The sequence below is a fragment of the Falco rusticolus genome, chromosome 6 (assembly GCF_015220075.1).
Source record: "Falco rusticolus isolate bFalRus1 chromosome 6, bFalRus1.pri, whole genome shotgun sequence".
Classification (NCBI taxonomy): Eukaryota; Metazoa; Chordata; class Aves; order Falconiformes; family Falconidae; genus Falco; species Falco rusticolus.
The window spans coordinates 11650444-11675117 of NC_051192.1; the positions used below are offsets into that span (position 1 = coordinate 11650444).

At 39.5% G+C, this 24674-nt stretch overlaps 2 protein-coding genes across 5 annotated transcripts in view; one reads left to right on the forward strand and one right to left on the reverse strand.

The window, feature by feature from the left end:
* Window positions 1–24337, forward strand: ARV1 (ARV1 homolog, fatty acid homeostasis modulator). Of its 3 annotated transcripts, XM_037391187.1 has the most exons (6): window positions 68–155; window positions 2411–2962; window positions 9807–9926; window positions 11596–11749; window positions 13621–13845; window positions 14315–24337. In XM_037391187.1, the coding sequence occupies exons 2-6, from the start codon at window positions 2846–2848 to the stop codon at window positions 14419–14421; spliced, it is 723 nt and encodes a 240-aa protein (XP_037247084.1). In that variant the 5' UTR covers window positions 68–155; window positions 2411–2845; the 3' UTR covers window positions 14422–24337. The 3 variants fall into 3 exon arrangements, with proteins under 3 accessions (XP_037247085.1, XP_037247084.1, XP_037247086.1); XM_037391188.1 differs by lacking the exon at window positions 2411–2962 and having other exon boundaries at window positions 1–155; XM_037391189.1 differs by lacking the exons at window positions 68–155; window positions 2411–2962 and adding an exon at window positions 4857–5941.
* FAM89A (family with sequence similarity 89 member A) overlaps window positions 14329–24674 on the reverse strand; it is a 28665-nt gene continuing 18319 nt past the window's right edge. The window contains exon 3 of one of the 2 annotated variants that reach the window (XR_005104805.1): window positions 14329–14436. The gene's annotated coding sequence lies outside the window, so the exon portion shown is untranslated. Of the gene's footprint in view, window positions 14437–14888; window positions 15262–24674 lie in introns of those variants that run through there. The other variant, XR_005104804.1, reaches the window with a different exon arrangement.

Sequence of the window (24674 nt, forward strand, 5' to 3'; positions counted from 1 at the left end):
ACGCGGAAGCGAGGCTGTCTGAGGCGCTGACAGGCCGGCGCGTGCTCTCACCTGCCATGGCGGCCGTCGGCGCCTACCGATGCATCGAGTGCAGCAGGGAGGCGGCGGAGCTGTACCGGGACTACCAGCGCGGGGTGCTCCGCATCTCCATCTGCGTGAGTCGTCGGTGGCGGGCGAGGGAGGCCGGAGGGAAGGGGAGGGGAGCGAGGGGGAGGCCTCGACGTCAGCAGGCGGCGGCACGTGCTGCCGTGCCCGCCTGCGCGCGGGCGCCCCGGTGCGGCCTAGCCTGGCTCGCCGCGGCCCTGCGCCGGCCCCGCGGGGCTGAAGCTTCCCCGCTGCCGCCGGGTCGGGCCCTGACGCTTTCCGTGGAGCTGGGTGTAGAGTTTCCGTAGTCCCTGCTGCCTACCGCCGTTTCCTCCGGTTCCTGCAGGGCACCGGCACTGTAGCGCTGGCCTGGGTGGCCGCTGCGCGCCTGCACGCGGGCCTGCTGCTGTGCTCTGCCTTTTCCTCTGTCTTTTCCTCGCTGGAAGGCAGAGCTGAGGGAGGCTCCGTGGTTAGACAGCCTCACTGCAGCTGGGAGACAGCTGGACCTCACTGTCAGGCGCTGACTGAGTATTATTCGGGGTACGGGCGAGGACTCGTGCGTTGCTTACCCACCTACAGCGGCTGTGCTTTCCATAATGGTACCCACATGTTCTGGGTTGTTCGCTGCTCTCCCTTCCCACTCTGTCTCTCAGAGTTCATTTTTTTCACACTGTCTTTTCGTAGTGTTAAAATAAATTTAATGTCTCCTATGTTTTTTTGGAGATTTCATAGCTGCAGAAAAAAAAAAACCTTTTTAAGAAATGTTTTCAACTATTTTTAAATTACTGTTTTCAATTTTTAATAGGGTTTATTTAGACTTGTCTCCAGTGGTTAGTTTTTACTTTTTCAATGTGTGAGAAATTGGATTACTTAGCAGCCTATATTTCAGTGTGGGCGGGATTTTGCAGATCATACATCTTGACTAATTTTTTCTGTGATTTTGTTTCACAGCATCCTGTCTGCCCCTTACAAAATTGCAGAAATCTTGTGCTTGAACCAATTGTTGAATATTTTGTATGGAACTACTTGTGTATCATTCAAACTTCCTTTGTGGTTGTTTCCCCCAGTTTTCTAGCCCTTAACATTTTGAGAATACTGATAGAAGATGAGTTAATTTACTAACCATGAAGCTATAAGCATAACAGATGACCAGAGAGTTTTGTATGAAACCTGTGGTGAATTCTTTTATGACTTTATAACTTTAAGTAATTCTAGCATTTATTAGATCAAAAATAGAGATCATAGGCAACCAGATCATTGAGGCCTATGGTCAGTTGATATTTGGAGAAACAGGGGTTAGCTCAAGCTGAAAGACATACATGTTAGATCATAGCTTGTGTTATCAAGAAGAGGCTGTGGAAACAAGATACACATAAACTACTGATGATGGTAGAAAGAGCTGATTCACATCCTTCTCCTTTCCCAGCCCAGCAGTCAGTGAAAATGGCTTGTTGCTGCAGACCATAAACCAGCTGACAATGTACACAAAAATCTCTGTAGGCATTTCAAAAACTGGAGAGATCAGCAGTTTTCTTAGGTGAAAGACAAAGTAATAGAAGTTGATTTCTGCTGGCTTTAGACACGCACGCTGCATGGAAAAATAGATCTTTAGTTGCTTTTTTGTGTTGATGTATCATGTTTGGTAATACATATGAACTACATCAGATCATTGGTAGTCAAATCATGTAGTCAAAATTCATCATTGATACATGGTAATCATCAAAGATACATGATAAAATGGTGAATGGTTTCCTTTTGAGCTCTTTCGTGTGGAGCTTCAAACTCATCTTTGAAATCAAGGGCAAGTTGGATACAAAAAGACAAGTTTTAAGGCTTATGGGTGCAGCCATATCACATAAGATTTAGCACAGTTTATCAATTATTTAGCACAGGTTACCAATTCTGGTTATTAATTTGGCTGTGATAATCTCTAAAGCAAACTGGACGCCAGTAGATGGCACTCATTCCTCTTAGCATTTAACCATTTGAGGACTGAAGATCCTAGTCTTCCAGAGCTGTGGCATCCCATGTAGAATCAAAGATTTACAGCGCAGTTGCTGTGTTAATCACAAATGCCAAACTCTTACAAAAAGTAAAGAACAGAGTAAAAGAAAGGTCAAAGAATCGTATGTTCCTAGCAAACTGGAATTTTGTCCACCTTCCTTCCTGCAGGTCCAGATCGGTACCATTTTTCACTTGCTTCTACCAGTCTGTTTCCTCTAAATTGTGTGTTATCATGGTTCAGCTTCAGTCCAAGTCCTAGTTGCTCTTACATGGTGCACATCATATCACCTCTAAGCCTTTCTCTCTATTTTTGGCCACCCAGGAAGTCCTGAGAGTCAGAGTGGTTCACATGAGGAACAAGTAATACGAAGCATGTTAGTAAGAAACACATTAGCTCATAGTTTATGAAGTGGAGATGAGAATGCTAGAAGATTGCCAAGATCAGAAGATTCCTTCTGTTGAACTGATTTGAATTCAGCTTTGTCTGTGTATTGCAGGAAAGTGCTGCCGTTGTCTCCAAGACCTCTTGGGTTTCTAATAAGGCAATTCTTGTTTTACTTCGTCCTTTTAATCTGGAAGGATAGTTTTGTCACTGCACTGACCCTCTGCAGGCATTCTACTTCATGCAGGCAGTGCAGTGCTGTACTCTAGCCAGAGACCTGAAAAGCTGGTCAGCATCATGCTGCTGACAGCAAAAAATAGTCAAGTACAGAATGTCATTTGATACCCTTCATAATCTTTCACGAGCAGTATTATAATGCATTTGTCAGTATTATGTATCATCTTAACTGAAAATAATGATAGCTTAGAAGTCTTCTCCACTTCAGAAAATACGAAGATTCCACTTATCAGCATGAAACATCATTTATATCAGGTATTTATAAAACTTAAGAATGTAGGCCTCTAAAAACTTACAAAAAGATGAAGGTATTTAAGAAACTTTGGTGGTCTGAGGTGAAGATTAGAAGGTGTGATCACCCAGCCTGGGAGCAGTTTTCATTTGTCTTTGTGGAATTAGAGCACCGAGTACTTACTGCTACTCTTCTGTAGCTTAAGAGAGAAAAAGTGAAAGGTACGTAGAAAGTTTGTATAGATGATACTTAAAGTGAGGCCAATGGACATTGTCTAGGTAATTTTTTTGTTAAAAAGCTTTAGGATACTTGTGTTCATTCCCATTTTCAAGTAGTACATGAAAATACTGACACAATGAGGAGAAAAAAACCCCATCAACCCAATATTTGTTCTGTATAATATGCAACATTAAGGGCCCCAGAAAATTAGGAACAAGCAGAACATTGCCAAAATCATCACTGCTTTATACTGACCTACAGACTTGCCCTAATCCTAGTTTAAAGTTATCCTTGATGAGTTAATAAATCTGCATTTAAAAGTTCTTTGCCATTCTCAGGATGTTCCTGTCATTCAGCACTCTTTGGAATATCATCTTGAGGTTGAAGAAGTTAAGTTCTCCCAACAGCGTCTTCTATCTAGTCTTACATTTATTTTTAGGATGTGTTTAACCTGATCTGGGTGTTATTTTCAGGTGGAAGACTTAAGTTTGAATGTCTAAGCAAAATACCACGATTTTGTATTCTGTTATTAATCTGTTGAAGAGATGAATTGATTTTTTTTCCAGAGGCAAATATTAAAAGCTTCCATTAGGGAACATATGTTTCCAGCCCACAGTATTAAAGTACAGTTTTGGAAATTCAGCCTAATATGCATGGTGCTGCTTTAGTTTAGTTCCTGCAGCATTTGTTGTTGCTCTCAAGGTAATTAAAAGTTTCTTTGAGCTCCATGTTGTGATTTTAATGTGGGCAAGCATTAAAGACCAAGTGTTACTGTCCACTCTGGAAATAAATTTGCAACAGATATCGAAGAAACTAAAGAAACATTCTTCTATCAAACATAAAAGTCCATAGAGTAACATGAAGCTGGAGGTAGAAAGGCTGTGTCTTTTGTTAAGAGCTCTGGATGTTAACTGCCAAGAATTCTTCAAGTTCTGTTAACTTCTTTTTAATGTTTGGTTTAATGAAGGCCAGTTTCAGCAAAAGCCTAGCCCAGACCTCTGATGTTGTGCGTTTCTTCTTGCTTGACATTCACATTTAGTGAATGAACCTTTTGCTCATCCTGCACATATTGTGCTGTGGAAGTGCCATTACAAGAGACAGGTGGAGTATTGCTCCTTAAAAAGAACTTAAAGGTACTTAAAAATGGATAATAGAATTGAGAGGAGACACCTCCTCAGGGAGACCTGCTCAATATGCTTTTTCTTCAGCACGGTACCTGGGGTGGTGGGGTGGGGTGTGTGCGGTGTGCAGGCATGTTAGGATTGCCTCATTCAAGGGTGACTTCTGGTGGTCACTTTGCAACTCATGGGTCTGGTTCTAGTCCTATGCTGTGAACATGTTAGTGTTTTTCCCTATTCCAAACCAGAAGTGATGGTAAAAGTAAGTGTAGGTCGTTCTTTACAGAGGAGGTTTCTGTTAATTATTTTGAGATCCTTAGAATGTAAATGATCTGTAAGTAATACAGTAAATCTTCACTGAATATGTTATAAACCAACCATTGACAACAGTAACGAAAGATACCGTTCAGGTAACATTGCCACTTTTAATGCTATAGGGGGGAAAAACCCACATTCAGCTAACCTGGATTAAATACTGCAGTCAGAGTGCAATGAATATAAAAAGAAATTAGCAAACTTGACTTACTCAAAATAAGAAGGAAAAACATGCACATTTTTTTATTTGGTTTTAAATTACATATATGTTATTTTGTTTAAAAATAAAGTTTAAAAAATATTAATTGTTCCAGACCTTTACAAAGGGAAAGAAATTACTGATTGCGATATGTAGAGCCTCAGTCAGGATCCCCCTCGTGTTTTGTAATAAGAAAGCCAAATTGCCTCAGCAGTGCACACTTCATTTAGCTTTTCTGCAATTAAAAAATAATTGAAAAGCTTTTTTATTGTAGCAAGGCAGAGAGACTGTAAATGCTTTGAATACAAAGCATTTATGCGGTAAGGTAAAGAATCAATCGAGAGTACAAAGATCATCCTAGAAAATAAAGACTGTATTATTTTTCTTGTTTACGTAACTCAGCCTACAGACAACTCACTACTGAAAAATGTATCATATAGGAAAAATTATAAAACAGTATTTTAAATTTTGGTTTTCTGAAATGAAATGCATCTGAGACTTCACTGCTTTGTTTTTCAGCTTATTATGACACTTAGCTGCATCCCTAATTAAAAACCCATTCCTGAAAGCAGCACAGCTAATTACATTTTATTGTTTAAGGGTGCGACTGGGATTAAGGGCACTGTTGCAAAATGATGGGTCTGTGTGTTAGTTTGCTTTATGATCCTACGTAAATGGACCTATGTTCATGTTGAAGCTATGTAAATGCTGTTAGAATTTGCTGTATTTGTAGTCCAGCAAGAAATTATAGCTTAATTTTGCCAAACTTCAAATCCTGGAGAAAGGAATACTAAAATGAGGCTATTTTACTGGTGTGCAAACATACTCCTGGTGTGGCTTTCATGGTATTTTTAGTTCAGGATGAAGCTTGGTTATTTAACATATATTTTTATTTTCTGTCACGTCCTATGACTTCCTCTTCAAAACATTTTTACCTTCCACCACCCCCATCACAAAATACTGTTACTTAAAAATTCAGTTACATTTTAATGTTAGAGAGAAGACCCTCAAAAAGTATTGTTCATTTACTTTAGGAACTTTGCCCTTCAGTGACAGTAGGTATTTCCTCAAATATTTGTACACTTTATTGTATTTGGCATAAGTTTGTGTGCTGTGTTCGCAGCTGAGTATCTTTGATGAACAAAGAAGAGGTATGTCTTCTGAGTAGTGTTTTATAAAAGGCTGCTAAACATCCAGTCAGAATTAACATTTCAGTAGTTTGTCTAATTTAATGCAACTGAGATGCTTAAAAACATGTTACTTTCCTTAACTGTTTTGAATTGCTTTGATGAGAAAGAATCTGATACGCTATGCTGTGAAGAACATAGTTGTACTAACTTTTTAGTATTTTTTTCTTAAAGCTGCCTTTGCTTATTTTCTTAAATAATGTTTTTAAGGTAACTAAGCAAATTTCTAAATTATGAAAATGGAAGTGGTTTGTTTTTTTTTTAAACAACAGACAAGCATAGTAAAATATTACTAAATATTTGATCAGTAAAACAATTCCTAAACTAATATCCATTTAAATTCATTAGAATATTGAAATACATTCAACACCCTTTTTTAGGGTTGCACAGTATCTATTGAACTTTTGCGTGTCATTATCAATAATTTGTAATTTTCCTTAAATTTACCAGTTTAGAAGAAGATGCATAAATAGAATTTATGGTGTTAAGCTTGACCTTTCTCTTCTGCAACATAATCTGAAAGTACCTTTTAATCAAAGTAACGTCTATTTTTTCAAGGAAAGATACCACTGATTTCCTATTTCTGATTGTCAGTTACATATTTAAGGAAGAAATTAAAAACTGGTTAAAAACATAGAGAAATCTAGTTGCTTTTTTCAGTCATTTTAAACTGGTTATGATAACTGAGGCATTTCTTCGAGAAAGCCCAAAGGAGGTTGAAAAAAACTCGGTTTTGTTAAAGATGTGCCTTCTTCAGTCATGCTGAACCAGTTGTTGTCTACAGTTGTGCAGAACTGCAATTGGGAATGAGACATGAGCACCATAGTTCACTGTAAACTGCCTGCCTAAAATCTTAAAAGTAAGCATGCAAGCAGTTCTCCATAGCTGAGCTGCTTGTACTGATCTTCTCTGAAAGTTGGTGATTATCGATGCCCATAAAGTTACATTACTTTAACTAGATAAAACTATCTAGTTAAACCTATGTGTACTTAAACTGTATTAACCCTTGCTTGCATTGATTTTGCCTAAGTCAGGCTCTAGTCACAAGTTTGCTTCCTAGGCATTTAAGGTTAGTGTCATATGTTTTAGTAGTACAGCTGGAAAAAAATAACAAAAAAGGCAGGTATGGAGAACCTAGAGGTTCATCCTAGAGGGTTTATTAATTCTGTAATGTTCTCACGGTATAGCAAGTGTCATCTCATTTTGTCGCATTAGTCTATGGCAGTGCATATGTGAGGCTTTTGCCGTTAGTGGTTTGTAGGTCTCACGAGTCCCTGAATGAACTCACGCTGGCTAGATCACTGGCTGGATAAGCACAGAGGACGTTTTCTTCATACAGTCAGGAGTCAAATAGTGTATATTAAGAACAGGACTCACATGCAGCTCTAGAAGACAGTTAGACGTGTGTGTCTGTGTATGAAAAGTCCTTGAAGTTGGCTGCTTTTTTGTGATATAGGATATTTTCTTTCACTGTTGAAGTAACACAAGAGAAATAGGATTCTTAAATGTTTGGTGGTGGTGTACTGAAATACTGAATTAAACATCACAGCTGCAGAAGATTCGGTTGTGGCTGCCAGAAGCCAAGAGCAGAAGACTCATTCTTACGGGTGATGCCACTATTTGTGTATTCATTTGTAGCAGTCTCCTTAGATATCTGCAGTAGAGTTTCTATATAGTTGATTTTGCCTGGAGGGTTGGTCTGATATATTTTAATTGTATAAAATTCACGACAGCTGGCAGTGAAATTTTTTCAGTACCCCTTAACTGCAAGTTTTTTGGTTGCTGTTTGGTTGGGACCCTCCACTTGAAAAGATCATTCATTACTCTTCTCAGAAAGATTTTCGACCCTGGTTAAAAAATGTTCTGTTACAGGAGAATTTGAGACCTTCAGAAATCCTGGGGTATGTAGGCTATTATTCATCTAACCTTCATGACACCATTGTATTCAAGAATGTGCTTGTGTGAATAAGCCTATAAAAAAAATCAGTTTTCCTATGCTACATCAACCCAGAGATTTGACATATATAAATTACCACCTCTAAGAATATCTGTTCATGATTTCCCCGTAGAAAGAAATTAAGCAAGACATTGCCTTCAAGTTGCAATTTCTATTTCACTCTATTAAATCCTGTAGCTGTGGTCTTCTGTTAATTATGTCCTTTCTTCCATCTCACTCACTTTAGTTTTAACCCTATAAAACTGTTTGACAATTGAGTCAGTTTTTTAATTCATTGCCTCTAACTTGCATACTGTTATATACAGTATTTTCTTTTCTAAATTAAGCGAGTTTGTTGGGTTGGTTTTTTTTTTGAGCTAGACCAAGAGAGAGTTATTAGTGGTGACAATGTGTCCTAAATACTCTATTCTATTTATACATTTGTTTGGATGTTTTTCTTGGTATGGATATTGGGACTTTGAAGTCAATTTGACAGTAAGATTTTGCATTCTCAGATACTCCAATAATAATTCTGGCAAATAGCAAGGCAAAGTTAACTTTGGACACAAGGAATCCCTATAAAATAGAAAAAAGCTTTGTTCCTTCCTGGGAGTTTGTCTGTAGGTGTGTGTTGTCTCATACTGCATTTTTGACTGTTACAGCATTTCAGAAAGCTCTATGCATAGATTTCTCTTCTGGCAGTGCACAGCTGTGCACTCATTAAAATGAAAATAGAGATTGTTTCTATGACTGTTGTGCTCGGAGCACGGCAGCTAATGTGAAGGCCCAGGGGAGCAGCACTAGCTGAGGACACATTGGGAGGAAGCAAGTAGCTGAACTGGAGGATCTGCAGCTGGAGAAAGCTGACCTGCAGGCGAGCACGCTTCTGCAAGTGCATTTTTTGGAGCTGAAGTGGTTGATGTGATCAGCTGCTCCTCCTTCTCAGTTCTCTGCTAGAATGAAGTCTTAACAAAAGGCTCATCTAGCAGACCGTTGTTATTTAATCATCCTGTTGAAACTTAGTATAGTAGCGTTTTGTTAGCCCTTCTCATTTAACTCAAGTCAAGGAGCAATCACCCATCCTGGTAAGTCAATAAGTCTGAAGGGGGTTGATGGCAAGCAGTTCCCAGTGGTCTGGGCGAAATAACCTCTAGGAGGCACAGCAGGAACCAGCTGATGTATTGGGGAAGTAATGATCTACTGTCTTACTACTGTTCAGTAGCAACCTCTGACTCTTTGGTTATACCTCTCTGTGAAAACTACTTTATCAGTGTTCTGAATGTATTGGTGTTCATTCAATAATGGAAAATTAGTTGAAACATCCGGACAATCTACCCATATGGAAGAACAATGCAACAGCAAAAAAAGTTTACTGTCTTCTTGAAAGGAAGAAAAAGGTAGAATAGGAGGATAAAGCATCTCTGAAAAGAAGGAATTGATAGATGAAATTAATTTTCTTTCAAAAAAATACAACACACACCCCCTCTCAAAATACCCAGTAGATGAGCCACGATAAGTTAAACTTTAACAAGGTACTGGTTCGTTTCTTGAGTCCTGGAAAGGTGGTTTGGTTTTTTACATCTGTAGGGCACAAAATGATAACTAGGTACATCCTTGCATAGTTTATTATTTGTGTTAATCTGAAGCTGGTAAAAATTGATAACGTATCTTTGTTTTATAAGGGAAGTCTGTGTGTCAATTGCAGTGTCAAGGAGGGGGGAAACATTTTTTCTGTATGAATTAAAAACCTATTGAAAAGGAAGATTATGTTAAGGAAAGACTAGTAAGAATTGAACAGCTAGATCGGATTTATGCAGTTTTGCTAAGATTAGAGGAACGTTTCATAAACTGTCTTCCCTCCCCTCCTAATTCTTGTTATTTTATGACTTTCAGAAATCCTGCCAGAAACCTGTGGACAAATACATTGAGTATGATGCTGTTATCGTCCTGATTAATGCTATTTTATGTAAAGCACAAGCATACAGGCACATTCTTTTCAATACGAAGATAAATGTAAGTTGCTACGCCCCTACCCTGTGACTTGGTTAAAGGTATACTTAGATTTGGTAAGTCGATTGTAATAGTTGTAGAGACTGTTCTTCTCCTGTCCTTTCACCAGTTCCAGCAAGCTGAACCAGTTATATCATGATCAGAACACATGAAATCTCAAACTCCAGCTGCTACTAAGAAAATTACTGTCTTCACGGTGGTGATGCCACAGTACCAGCAAACACAGCAGCTATCTTACATGTTAAAGAGAAGAGAAGGAACTGTATGGAACTGTTCATGCAGTCCTCTACACTGTCTAATTTGCCTGTCATGTTAAATGATGTTAAAAGGGTGATGTGCTAAATTACATTGGAAGAGAAAGATCTGATTTCTAATTAATTTCCAAATTATGTTTCTGTTAGAAACAATTCTTTTCCAAAATGAGCTATAGTAGTATAACATACCATAGTAATAATACCAACTAAACCTACTGTACTAATTTCTCATTACTTTCTTCGTGAGTAATTAACCATGTCCTCAAAACTATAGCATTATATTATGTATATATATATATATATTACAAAAGTGTAATATAAAGTGTTGTTGATGCAGAGTTACATGGTCAACTTGGTTGTGCTGGCCAAGCTGGAGTGTAAAGGCATAGCTTTTTTGACAGAATTGCATATTATTACTTTAAGGATTGATTTCCCAGGAGAGGGAAGATAATCTAGAGCAAACTATCCAAGCCAAAGTGTATGTTGTGTTCATGTTAACACCTCTTGGCCAGTCCAGTGTTAAGCAATGTAGATAAATATAGTCGCCTCATCTTTCAAGCATAAATCTGACTAAAGATTTTGAATTAAGTCAATGCTTCTGAAGACTGGTAATGATGTTTTCCATGAGGCTTCTGGAAGAGCTATTCCGTCTGTGGTAATTTCATGTATTCAAATAAATTGAGTTGAATTTTAAGCTGGCTTGACCTGTGCATGTGTGTGCAATTGGCAGAACTAGTCTCTTAATGGAAAAAGTATGATCCACACACAGAAATTGCATTGGTTTATTTAAATCTGTGTAAAATCAGAATTTATTCACCACACACACAAGCTTATAGACTATTTAATGTGGAAACACGTTAACTGTGGGCCCTCATGACATCATTTTTGCAGTCACTTCAGTTGTTTGGTTATATTGCTCCATTTATTTTTGGTACCTCACCCTTATCTGAGCTAAGAAATGTTTTTAGTATAACTATGCTACCAGTTTCTTCTAATCGAGATTGTCCCAGGGTAAAAAAGAAACAAGGCTATTTAAACAAGTTCGCTGAATGGAGTAGTTGCCCTTAAATTTAAATTCTTGATAGTATAATTCTTCTAGCTATGGCACAATTTTGTTTTTATATTCCTAACTGAGGCAGACTTACCAATTTCAAAAAAGCGTAGGGTAGTCTTTAGAACCCACAGTTCTATAGCTTTTTCTGTATGGAACTGTTCATGGGAGTTTTCTACACCCTCAAATTTGCCTGTCATGTTAACTGATGTTAAAAGGATGATGTACTAGTGGTTCAACAGAAGTAATTTGCTTATATTTCTAAACAAAAATAATAAACCTACAGAGCTTGTTTGTGTAGAGATGTTGAAATTTATTTTAAATACCAATTTCATACTAATGCTTTTATTATTCTTTCATTGACCAGATTCATGGGAAGCTCTGTGTATTCTGTTTGCTCTGTGAAGCTTATCTCAGGTGGTTGCAGCTACAGGATTCAAGCCAAAGTACAGATCCAGATGACTTAATCAGATATGCCAAAGAATGGGATTTTTATAGAATGTTTGGTATAGCTTCTTTAGGTAAGATTGATGATTAGTTCACGTCACTATCTACTCTTTAAGTATTGAATAACTTCACAAGTTTTTCAACAAGTCTATATTGCAACAACTAACACAGAAATAGATGTCATGTGCAACTCAGTATGGTTAAATGATTATACGCATGCTCTCTAATTTGCCTTCATTTAATGCAAATGCATATTTTGATCCTGATTGCAGTGCAGACTTGTATGATCAGCATTATATATCAAAACATTGAAAAGTGGCAATATTCAGAAATCTTCGTCTGAATTAATTTACATGATTTGAAGACCAGTGTAGAGCTCAGCCTTATTCCATATTTCACGTTGACTTCAAGGTTCATTATTCATTAAGGTGATACAACATTAAGGGTGATCCTTACAGAAGTAAACAAAAATTGGGAATAGCTGTATCTGGGGTTTTTAAATGAATACACAAAAATACAGAGCAGTGTCATCACTGGTAAAAAGTAAATACTTCTGTGCTCCAAGACTACATTTGAAGGCAGGTTTTTGGTTAATACTTTGTCCTGGTTTTGGCTGGGATGGAGTTAACTTTCTCTTAGCTAGTACAGTGCTGTGTTTGGCTCTGATGTGAGAACAATGTTGATCACCGCACTGATGTTTTCAGTTGTTGCTGGGTGATGTTTCTACTAAGTCCACAACTTTTCGGTTTCTTTGGCCCTGCCAGCCAGAGGGCTGGAGGGGCACAAGAGACTGGGAGGGACACAGTTAGGACGGGTGACCTGAATTTTAAACTGGCTGCCAAAGGGATGTTCCATACCATATGACGTCATGCTGAGTGTATAAACTGGGGGAAGAAGAAGGAAAGGGGGGGGCGCGACACGGACGACACACACTACACACAACATTTGGCATTATGGTGTTTGTCTTCCTGAATAACCGTTACACGTGATGGAGCCTGGCTTCCCCGGGGATGGCCAAGCACCAGCCTGCCCATAGGAAGTGGTGAATTAATTCCTTGCTTTGCTTTGCTTGTGTGTGTGGGTTTTGCTTTACCTATTAAATTGTTCTGATCTCAACCCTTGAGTTTCACATACCTTTCCGATTCTCCTCCCCATCCCTCTGGGTGACAGGCAGTGAGCGAGTGGCTGCGTGGTGCTGGGTTGCTGGCCAGGGTTAAACCACGACATACTTTCATTCTCATAGTTTTTCCTCATAATAGTGTTTAAATCAAGCCCTCAGACTAAAACTGGTATTTCCCCAAGATATTTGGAGTTTAACTTCAGTCATTGATTTTTCTGATGTTGCTCTAAGCAGGTTTTCATAACATGTCAGTAAAAACGTTGGAACTCATTTTTCAGTAGTAATTCATCTATTACAGGTGTGGTGAGAGTTGCTTTGACATCTGCATTGATTTCAGTGTTACACAGGGATACAGTGTCAAAAAAAGTCTAATAGCTCAATGATACTTTTACCTTAGTGTTCTTTCTCATGCTGGATAGCAAGGGTTCATTGCTGGTAACCTTTTCAAAGGCGGCAAGTATTGACTTTTTTTACAGGCTAAAAGCCAGTTGGAAGAAAAATCTCCTTTTGTTAAAAAGGAACAGTAAAGAGGTTCTTATGCTAATCTTCCTGTGCTATATCGTATCAGAAATAATGAGTATGACAAACCTACAGATAGAATTCTGTGATAGAATTATTCTGATACTGAATTAGTTTAAGTAATAGTAATATTTGCCTATTAAAATGAACACAGGAGATGGAGGACATGTTCATATTTGCATACGTTTTTTAAGTAGTGGTGGCTCAGTTGCATTTGGGACATGCCATTTCACTGAAATTCATCCAAAAAAGGACTTGATTTTGGTTCTTTATTCTCTGTTTCCCACTCCTCTTATTTTCTCTTAGAACAAACTTCATTTTTGGTTGGCATTTTTATTACCTTATGGTGGATGAGACCTGAGATGCTGAAAACAAAGTCTGACTTCATTTTACTTCTCAAAGCACTGCTGTTGTCCAGCTATGGAAAGCTTTTGCTAATTCCAGCTGTTATTTGGGAACATGACTACACTCCTTTGTGCCTTGCGTTTATAAAAGTATTTGTCTTGATATCAAATTCTCAGGCAATTAGAGGTACGTTTTTGCTTTTTATTACTACATCAGTTGTATAGAATGTGAGAGTGCAGCTGTTAGAGAAGTCATTATTATTGCTGTTACATTTTTAATTGGTATCAGATATGTGACTGAAATAGCTCTAGCTTAAAACTGTCTTATTTAGACTAATAGAAAGTGAATGAAACAAACCACTATTAAGAAAAAGCACCTCTTATCTCACCGTAATCTCTTAGTATATGCTGTATTGTATCCATCAGATCCATCAGTTAGAATTTGAGACAATTCATTATGGGTCATTGAAACATAAAATAGAATTCTTTGTGTGTCTGGAAAATTAAAATTTCATGTTAATTTTATGCATGGCATGGAAGCAGACTTTTAATAATTTGTGCGATTTCTTATACATACAAATTAATGTGAATTCTCACATGCTTTCTATGATCTTCTTAAATGGTAAGTGATAAATTTGTTCTGTTTTCTTTTTCAGTTACATTGAACTTGAATCGAATGCTCCCTTGGTTGGCCATCTTCTTTGGATTAATTTTCGAAAATGGTGTGGTCTACTTGTTCCAGAAAACGGGATGGGATGTTTGAAACATCAGCCTGGATCTAAAGAAAAACCAACAACGTGATCATTGTTTTTTGAAGAATGATCTGTACCAGCAGGCTCCAAAGACACTATTTTCATAGTGATAAAGAAGGTGATAGATAACAAAATCTTGCATTAGTAGTGAATGTAGACAGTTTTAGGATAAGTTAAAATGAGAACCTTTGGAAGTTTGGCTCTTCATGTGGTGAGCCATAGAACTTCAGCCTTAGCTTATTTTTCCATTAAAAAATCTGAATGTGCCACTATGCTAATAGCTTTATAAATCTGGCTGCATAGCTATGGCTGTAACAAAAAAGATATACTTAAAAAAATTCAGCACTGCTACCAGTCACTGAATTTTGGCAGAAAGAGGAGGATGAATTGTTCCCTTAAGCGGAAGGAAGGGAGTTAGTGGAAAAATGTAAAAGCTAAAATTTATATTTCCACAAAAACAGATTTTCAAAGATAGAAGTGAACATGTGCAAACAGTTTATTAGAGAAAAGGCAAGTATTTCAGAGTAAAACTACAGTGGGAAAACTAGGTTGCATTCTCTGGAATGTCTATGTAAACAATCCAAAATAATAAAGTATCTAGTTCTAGAGTAATCTCTAGGAACTATAGTTTTAACTGGCTTGAGATTTCATGTGATCTCATAAATGCTGCTGCTTTGTTCTGAAAGCTGAAAAGAGTGAAAGGACTCAGATCCCCAGCATACACGGTTGTTTGGGATACTGCTTCTTCGGCATTTTTTAAGCCACATCCCCCGCAACCCCGCCCTCATCTGGCAGCAGGTTTAGTGGAAGCAAAAAGTGAAGTATGAGGCTGCTCAGCAATAGAGTAGGACCTGTTAAAACAAAACAAAACAATACAAAAACATGTTTAGGCCTAAATTAGTGAAGAAACATTTATAGAAGTTCTGTACCTTTTTTCCCAGCAAAGGGAGGGCTAGATGGCCCACAAAGGAACTGACAGCATCAGTTTCTGCAAGACAGTAATTGGGGCACAAACCAACTTCTTTTGTGCAGACCAGTTTCTGTTATGTTCCATTCAATGTTTAATTCTTCTGCTTCAGTTCTGGAAGGCTGTACTATCTATAGGTACCACTTCCGTTCTTCGTTTTCCTCAGATGCAGTCTCCTATCTGTGTTTTGCAAAATGCATCAAATAACATTTTGCAACATCTTCAAGTTAATTCCAAACAGGTTTAGAGTATGTCTAGCTTATGACCACAGAAGACATCACATTTGTCTGATGCAACTGTCCCTGCCACGGTGAGTTAGGAAAGCAGGTATTTGCTGATCCAGTTTTAATAGGTCAGAGGCTTATACCACCCACTCATGTACCATTTGCGTTACACTTCACATCTTTCTGAGCATGTAAAGTGGGCAAAAAATGCAGACTGCTTCCTCTTTAAGTACTTGAGACAGTTTAACACTCCAACTCCCCCAGCAAGCACATAGTTGTGAAGGTGTATGAGGGATCCACCTTGCTACTGGTGTGAATCAGTGGCCAATTAAGTGTAGGTGTGCTGTTGCTCGCTGAGCAGCAGCTTTGGCAACACGGTACCTAGAACATACTTTGCTTTACATAATCAGATTTGGGGATATACACCACCCTCAAAAGCTTTTTGAAAAACTATGTTGCCAAAGGTGCTTTGAGTACTGCTCACCTTCCTCCCAAAACAGCAGTACACAGCACTGAAATAGAGGCTGCAGTTTGAGAAGGTGCAAAGGCAAACAGCAGTAGCTTTTAGAAAAGTTTCAGGGATGCTGGTCTGGCTTGCTTTCATTTTCCTCCTTCACTTTCTGCCTTTAGTTTAAGAGGGAATGAAGCTGTGCTGGAGCAGACAGGATGGCAGAAGAATATGTACTAGGAAAATGCTGATGCCTGCTGAGCCAAACCCTGTTTATTATTGTAGCTGTCATCTGGCTTTTACCCAGTTCTCTGTTCATCTTGGTGCAACCTCAGCATTGCAGCTGATAAAGATTCTCACCACTCTTGTATTGATTTTGTACGGCCAGGTTTTGGTAGTGGTGAGGCTACAGGGGTGGTGTCTGTGAGAAGCTGCCAGAAGCTGCCCCCATGTCCGATGGAGCCCATACCAGCCAGCTCCAGGATGGATCTGCCACTGGCCAAGGCTGAGCCCATCAGCCACGGCTGTAGCACCTCTGGGATAACATTTCAGAAGCGGAAGATGTTGCAGTGTGACTGGGTGACTGCTACAGAGAGGAGTGAGAATATGTGAGAGCAGCTCTACAGACACCAAGGTCAGTGCAGAGGGAGCAGCAGGAGGGACTCCAGGCCTGGAGCAGAGGTTCCCCCCCAGCCCGTGGTGAAGCCTACGCTGAGGCAGGCTGTCCCCTCAGCCCCTGGAGCCCACGGAGGAGCAGATCCCACCTGCAGCCCGTGGGGACCCCACGCCGGAGCAGGGGGATGCCCACAGGAGGCTGTGACCCCGTGGGCAGCCCGTGCTGGAGCAGCTCCTGGCAGGGCCTGTGGCCTGGCAGAGTGATGAGCCCAGGCCGGGGCAGGTTTGCTGGCTGGGCTGTGACCCCGTGAGGACCCACGCTGGGGCAGAGTGTGCATGAAGGGCTGCATCCCATGGGAGGGACCCACGCTGGAGCGGTTCATGAAGAGCTGCAGCCTGTGGGAAGGACTCGTGTTGAAGATCATGGAGGCCTGTCTCCCATGGGAGGGACCCCAGGCTGGGAGGAGTGTGAAGAGGAAGGAGCAGCAGAGACAACGTGTGATGAACTGACCACAGCCCCCCATTCCCCGTCCCTGCGCTGCTGTTGGGGAGGAGGCAGAGAAAATCACAAGTGAAGTTAAGCCTGGGAAGAAGGGAGGAGTGGGGGGGGAAGGTGTGTTTAAGAGTTGATTTTATTTCTCATTATCCTATTCTGATTTGAATGGTAATAAATTAATTTCCCCAAGCTGGGTCTGCTTTGCCTATGATGGTAATCGGTGAGTGATCTCTCCTTGACCTTGTCTCGCCCCACAAGCTTTTAGTTGTATTTTCTCTCCGCTGTCTGGCTGAGGGGAGTGATGGAGCGGCTGTGGTGGGCACCTGGCATCCAGCCAGGGCCAACCCCCCTGCCCGGCTCTCTATGTCAGTCATCAGGAAACGTATTCTTCCTACTACCAATTTTGTTTTTCTAACAATGTAACAACCATGCTTTGGTTTGTTCCTCTTAGGTTAGATATATTTATTTTTTTTTAATTAATCATATGTATCATGGTTATACACAAAAGATTTCTCCCTTGTCTGCTCTGGCACTGGTTTCAGGCTCAAGGCTGAGTAGATCACGTGTAAGTGACTAATGCAAGGGGAAGTTTCTGCATGACATGTGATGTAATATTTATTACCTAGTCAGCAGCAAAAATGTAAATACAATGTATATAAATTTGTTTGGGGACAGTTTTCTTAAAGTTTAATTTTTAAAAATTTACTTCAGGACATTTTCTGACTTTTATTCAAAGACCTAGCATGGACACAAACACATTCTGAAAGAAGTAGGCTTATCTATTGTGTCATATATGGCAATAATGTATCAGTTACGTGCTCTGTAATGCTGTCAGCAGCCACCACTGTCCTTAGGCAACTTTGAGGATGGAGAAGAAAATTAAGAGCTACAGAGCTGTGGAATGAAAGCAGCTGTGCAGGTTTTCAATCTTCAGAGGCATCCTTATTGTCTAGTAATGTAGCACGTTCTGCCTTGTGTGGTTTTAGGGCTACTAATTTACCAGAACTAATGTGACAAATAAATACACTAATGTTTCATAAATCTAGGGGGAACTTAAGGATGCCCTCTGCCTGGGGGAACACATGTGAGTGCATTTTTGATGCCTTTGGAAAAGGGTCCTGTACGGTGCTGCAGAGAGAACTGAGACTATTTAAGGTCTTGCCTGCTTAGAAGTCATCTCTCAGTTTTATTCCTTTTTGTCTTTTGAGCTCCTCTTCTTTCATAGACTCTTTGTAATTGAAATAGTTATCTGCGATGGAAGAGTTACGACAAGCAGCCTTCCCTTTCTATGTATCTTCAGTTGCTTCATCAACTTGCGGGAAAGGATTTACTTGGGTTAAAACTATAACAGCCTGCAAATGAACCCATGTAAACTCTTTGAGTTTTGCTTGGTATCAAAAGGCAGATTGTGGCCTATGGGAAATTTGTGGGCCTATGGAGCAAATTCCAGAATTCTGTTGGATGAAATGCAGAGAAAAAACAGTGACGTTAATTCAGACTTGGGTTGAGCAATGGTTTAGTGATTGCACAGTGGGAGCTGGGAACTTTTAACTGGGTCCATAGGTCAGGTAACAAGTATTTAGAAATCACTCTATATAAAATTGGAGAATTAAGAGTATAAGATAGGAAGGGTTAACAGAGAATGTTGGTGTGTCAGGCAGACTTCTACAAAATTAGGAGTTGAGAAGGCTATAAAAACTAAGGGGATAGAACCTCAAGAAAAATTAATATGCAAGAAAAGATGCAGTATAGATGAGTATGAGTGTGTGATTAAGCAAATACCTGAATGTCCTACTCCTATGTTTTCAAAGGGTGAACATGAAGGAAGAATATTATTTATTGTAGACATTTTTGTAATAGTCTTAAGTGATAACGTGAAGTGGCAAATGATGTCTGCTAAACAGTCAAGTCTATGGGTTTCCCTAGAAAAATTAATGATCATCTCATTACTTTTTCAATGGTTTGCTTGCCATCCTTGAAAGTACACCTTTATACACATAATTACCAGTTGTACAGAGCTAGAATTAGTCACTGTGAATAGGAAGAGCTGTAGAAGAGCAGAGCTGCTCCCTTCAGTCTGCAATAGTGTGCGTTGCATTAGGGTTTGCGGGTGGAGGCGAGGGCTACTACCCTGTGACCTCGTCCAAGTACAGACAAGCGAGTCCTTTCTTCCACGACAAGTTGTATCTCGGGCATATAAACTGTCATTTGTTAGCCCAGTCTGCACCGTACTGAAAGTAAAATAGGACATCTGCCCTGGAAAACTATTAGCAGCTGATTTCTCATAAAACAAGAAAGCCATTGTTTTTCAGGAGCTTGCATGCTTTTGCAATTCATCAGCTCTCCCCCAGCTGGGTAGTGTTAAGCACCACAGTGCCATCTGGAGTTGAAAAGTAAAGCACTGTTGTTTCCAAGACTGGAAGGAACATAAAAGCACTCTTAAGTAGGAATTCTTTGATTAATTTTTGTGAAATCACAAATTCAAGCTTTTAAAATTAACATTCATTTTCAGTTTGGAGAAATGTTTGAGTGAAGTTGGTGATGAAAACAGGTCACAAAATACTTGTTTGGGTGCCTTGGTATCGAGGTCAATTGAATATATGCACCATGAAAGCTACAAAATGCAAATTATTTTAGCACAGCATCTCTTTGTTTAAGACATAAACAGTCCTGCAAGCTGGGATTATTCGGAGTAGCCTCGCTGACCTCAGAGGAAATTCATGTGGCAGAAGACACAGTGAATGCATTCCTCCGCTGCTAAAAATCAATAGGAATTTTGTTGCTGAATTAATTAGAAACCCAGGTTGCTGCAGTTAGAATTTGCAGGATGGTGTGTATAGCAAGATTCCCGTTTTCTTTTCTTATAATGCTGTTCTGACTTTAGTCTTTCCAATAATGCTTACTATATTACTGAGGTGACTAGAAAGAAGATCTGAACATGAGGAGCTTTGTAAAATCTTTTTCCTAAACACAATCTGCTGCCCTAAATTTGTAAAGCTCTTTTGACCTCTGTATAGATAAGTGGCAGGTCTGCAAAGCAGCTAGGAAATACTGTCAGTGATGTTTTAATTTCTATTCATTAGGATAATAGATACTGTTTGGGTTGGTTTGGGTTTTTTTTACTTCCTAGGTAAAAATGAGGTTTAAATTCCTTACATAGTAGCACGAGTGTGAACTCATATAGTTTGTACATGTGCTGGCTGCTGCAGAAATAAATCCAGATGACCCCCATAATTTCTTATCATCTCTAACTGTAATTCTGAGTACATTTTTAGGCAAAAGAACCGTTGTCCCTATGCGCCTGCCATAGCTATCTGAGCAGAGGAGCAGGAACCTGAGTTAAGACCTGAATCCTAATCCTGGCTCTAAGACCTACTGCTGCTGCGACCTTGAGCAAGTCATATATGTGGCTCCATAAAATGACCGTACTTCCACCATCACAGGATTTGGGGGAGGATTAATTTGTTCACGTCTGCTTAAAAAGATGAAAAGCATTAAGTCCTCTCAGCTGCAGGTTGTTGGGACTCAGTCAACACCATGAATGTCAGATATTGAAACATACATGCCAGGAGCCAGAGAATGTGAATATTGAAGGTGATATATTTAAAGTCTTCGCTATGTTAAGGGAAGCTTCAATTGTGACCTTTGCTGGCATACACTTCTACACTATATATATCTCTGAAGACTTTTAGGGGTATAGACAGCAAATCATTAATCCTTTATCGTGAATTTTAAGTTACTGTAGCTGCTGTGTGCCAAAATAAACATTAAATTAAAGAACTTAGAGAGGAGGGAGCTGGCCTATTAACTGATCTTACTTTCAGCTATCTGAAAGGAAAATTAAGGTATCTTATTTGACAGTTTGAGGCTTTGAGGTAGAAAGCACAGGTAGGTCTTGCATAAAAAATCTTTTTTTAAAATATTACAAACCATTGGTATCTTTTCAGTAAATGAATTCAGTAACATTGCACAAATTTAAACAAGAAAACAAAATCTCAACAACAAAGAAGTGTTTCTACTTGCCTTGCATTCTCTTCTCAGAACTACTAATTCACTCTGTAATCATTTGTGGGTGTACCTTTGTAGTGATGCCCTGCCACGCATGCTGTAGCCCTATCTGATGCTGTCATACATGCATCACTCCTAAACTTTGATCCCTTCTTTGGTCTCTCACTTCACTTCCAGTATAAAGCTTTGGTTCTAACCTTCAAAGCCTGAAGGTTAGGTTTATGATGATTTAAATATAATTTATTTATATTTGAATATCACTGATTTATCATGTCTTTGCTACAGCAGACATAGCATCTCTTTCTCTCAGTAGGACTACAGCGTTCTTTTGATCACCAGAAATCAAAAGCCACAAAAGTAATAATAACTAGGAAGAAAACATTGTCCATTGAGAGCATCCAGTGCATAATAAAGTGCCACATACCAGCACCAGAAAAAATTACTTCGACTTTGTAGGATAGGGTGCAAAAGTGAATGGATCACTTTGAGCATACTAATTTTTTCAACAGGAATCTCAGTTTCCCTATGAGGACGTGTCTCCTACTTAATAGTGTGGAAATGGCAGGTAGGTTGCACAGATAGAAAAACACAATCCATCTCTTACTCATTCTGTCCTGAGAGAGACGAAAAGCAAGTTAACTTAATTAACTTTGCTGTGGCTGAACGCAATGGTAGGCATTTGTTTCTTTACATAACCATGGCAAGACTTAGTTTGTATTAAAACTCAAATCTCTTCAAACTTTATTTTACACTCCTTTCATTTTAAGTGAACTTTCCTGTAAACACTTTCCTGCTTAACTGAACTGTGCAGTTTATCTAAATGTGTATGTGTAGATAGGTAGGAAGGGTCCATCCTATTCTTAACAGCCTGTGCATTTTCTGCCATATCCATACATGAAATTGTGCCACTTCTGACCACAAAAAAGTCCTGCACTGAAAGAAAAGGCCACCGGGGAGAAAGGCACCTTATCCTCACAACAGTTTTACTATTGTACAACAGGACAGATTGTGTCAGCTCAAAAAAACCAAAACAAAACAAAAAAGTTGTGTCCCTGATAAAACAGCATCAGAAACATGTACAGATCATGTCTTCCTTCCCTCATTGTTACTCTGCTTTTATTTTTAAAAAATGCCAGCATGGTGATGCTAATCTAGTTCAGCTGCAGAGGCGCCTTGGTAGAAAGTTCCAGGAGGTGTTTTTAATCCTCTACAGTATGTCCTGACAGAGGATGGCAAAACAGGAAGCCCTCGCGTGCGGATCCTTCCTCACTACAATGGCAGGGTGGAAGGTGCCGTCTGTAATTTCATGCTGTCGTACCAAAAAGCACTGGCTCCCCAGAACTCCTTGCAGCAGCTGCTCCTGAAGGCCCAGCTCTTTGTCCTAACCTGGCAGCTGCCTCTTGCCACCACCCATGGGAACAGTTTTGTTTTCACAGAATCAGCTAGGAGTGAACTCCAGAGGTCATCTGGTCCTTCCCCCAGCCATTGGGCTGGACGGGCACTCCTGACAGATGTTGTCGCTGGCAGGCAGACATCCTGGCTCTGAGAGACCAAAGCCGAGCCACCTTTCCTAAATTAGGAGACCTGCCAGCTCCTACTGCGTCATACTTGTTTTTCAACTATGAGCATCTGTTCAAGCAATACTATATTGTGAAAATATAAGATCTTACTTGAGGAATCCATTGGGAAGATGGTGGCTTGATCTTTTATTAAGTTTGCGTCCTCTACTTTTATTCTCCAGGTTGCACACTTCCAACTCCCTGCTACCCCATGCAACAGCCTTGCTAAGCCAGCAATATGAAAATCCATCAGACAGATTCCTTGGCTGTAGGACTAAAAAGCCTTTAAGACTTATAAATAAATAAGGCAGCCTGGACTTCTTCAGATCTACTACAGGCTTCTTGTAAGGACTTACACATTGGGTTACACACAGTTAAGTTGTAAGAAAAATATGATCACTGCCTACAAATGAAACATTTAATTCCGAGAATGAAAGAATGGGCATGGTGAATTGAGATCTGTTCCTGGAGAATGAACCCATCTGTACAAACTCCCTTCTAATTTGCAAAAGAAATTGTAGTGTAGATTTCCATAGTCAGCACACATTTAAGCAGATGCTCTTACAAATTAATTAATGTCTACAGTAATAGTGAGATATGCTTTGCTTCTCTAATACTGATGGATGTATTCTGTCCATACACAACTGCATTTGAAAGCATGGAAAAGAGTAATTCTCAATGAGAAGTTACATTGAAAGCCTAGAACAGTCCTACATTTGCAACAAAAACAGAAGGACTTTTTGAATGACTGGCTATTGTAAGTGGAAAAAGTCCTATTGTGTAACCACATAAAGCACTGGAGACAAGACAAATCTATTTACATATGAAAACTCAGACCTCAAGCAAATCCCAGGGAAAAGGGCGTGAGACAGGATAAAACAAATGCATAAACCATAATGCCGCCTTCTCCGCAGAGATTACTGCAAATTTCTACCTCTCTCCTTTATCATTAAATTTTAATCCTTCATGCAATGACGGTCCCCAAAATACGCTAGAACTTCCTTCAGAAATGTCTTTCCTCTTCTAAAAATGCACACAAATAGAAGTATAAATTATATAGTGGATAGGTGCTATGTATTCCATTTCCTTCTACAGGTTATATTATATGATACAAGGTATTTAAGGAAATGCTTTGTTAAGGGTTAATCATAGATTAACAGCAGTATCGTGTAGGTTAAAATAGTAAGATCAATTGTTAGCAGCAGTGAAAACACAGGCACAGCAGTAACAACATAACCAAGTCCGTTGTATGACTCTTTCCATGATTGATTTAGCCTTCAACTACGTTCATCAGTAGGTGAAAATAAATGTGTATGTTGAACAGTAATAATCAAATAAGCCTGTCAAATGATTATTGTAAGATATAATGACTTTGATGATTTTGAGTCAAGAAGAGAACAGCATGATCTGCCCGGTCGACAGTTGGATTGAATGATGAGGATCAGCCGATGCATGAGGACTCAAAGTACTTTCCAGCTGACCAAGAAGAACAGAAGAATCAAAAAGATGATGAAACTTTAGGTGGACTCTTATGATTGGACTTTAGGGATTATGTAATTGTTTTAAGAAACCTTAAAGACGTAAAATTAAAAACTTCGAGTTGCCACTCATTGAGGTGATGCCCAACTCTGAGTTGTGCTTAAAACAAGCCTAGAGAAACCTATTCGACTTGTGGAAATTCATTAACAGAACTTGGCAGCCCAGATGGGACTCTAGGACACGAGAACTCCAATCTGAGGCTGGTGATCCTTCAGGGTAAACCCGTTACCAACACTCAACTGCTGGCAATCAAAGGACCAGGTGAGTCCAGAGTTCTTGGGCACGGGTTGATTCAGACAGATTCACTGAGCGGGTGCTCTGGTGTTTATAAACTTGCAGATGGAAAAGCTATAGCTGGTTTAGAATCTGGGAAATACACCTGGCATTGAAAGGGGGACACCCCTGGCT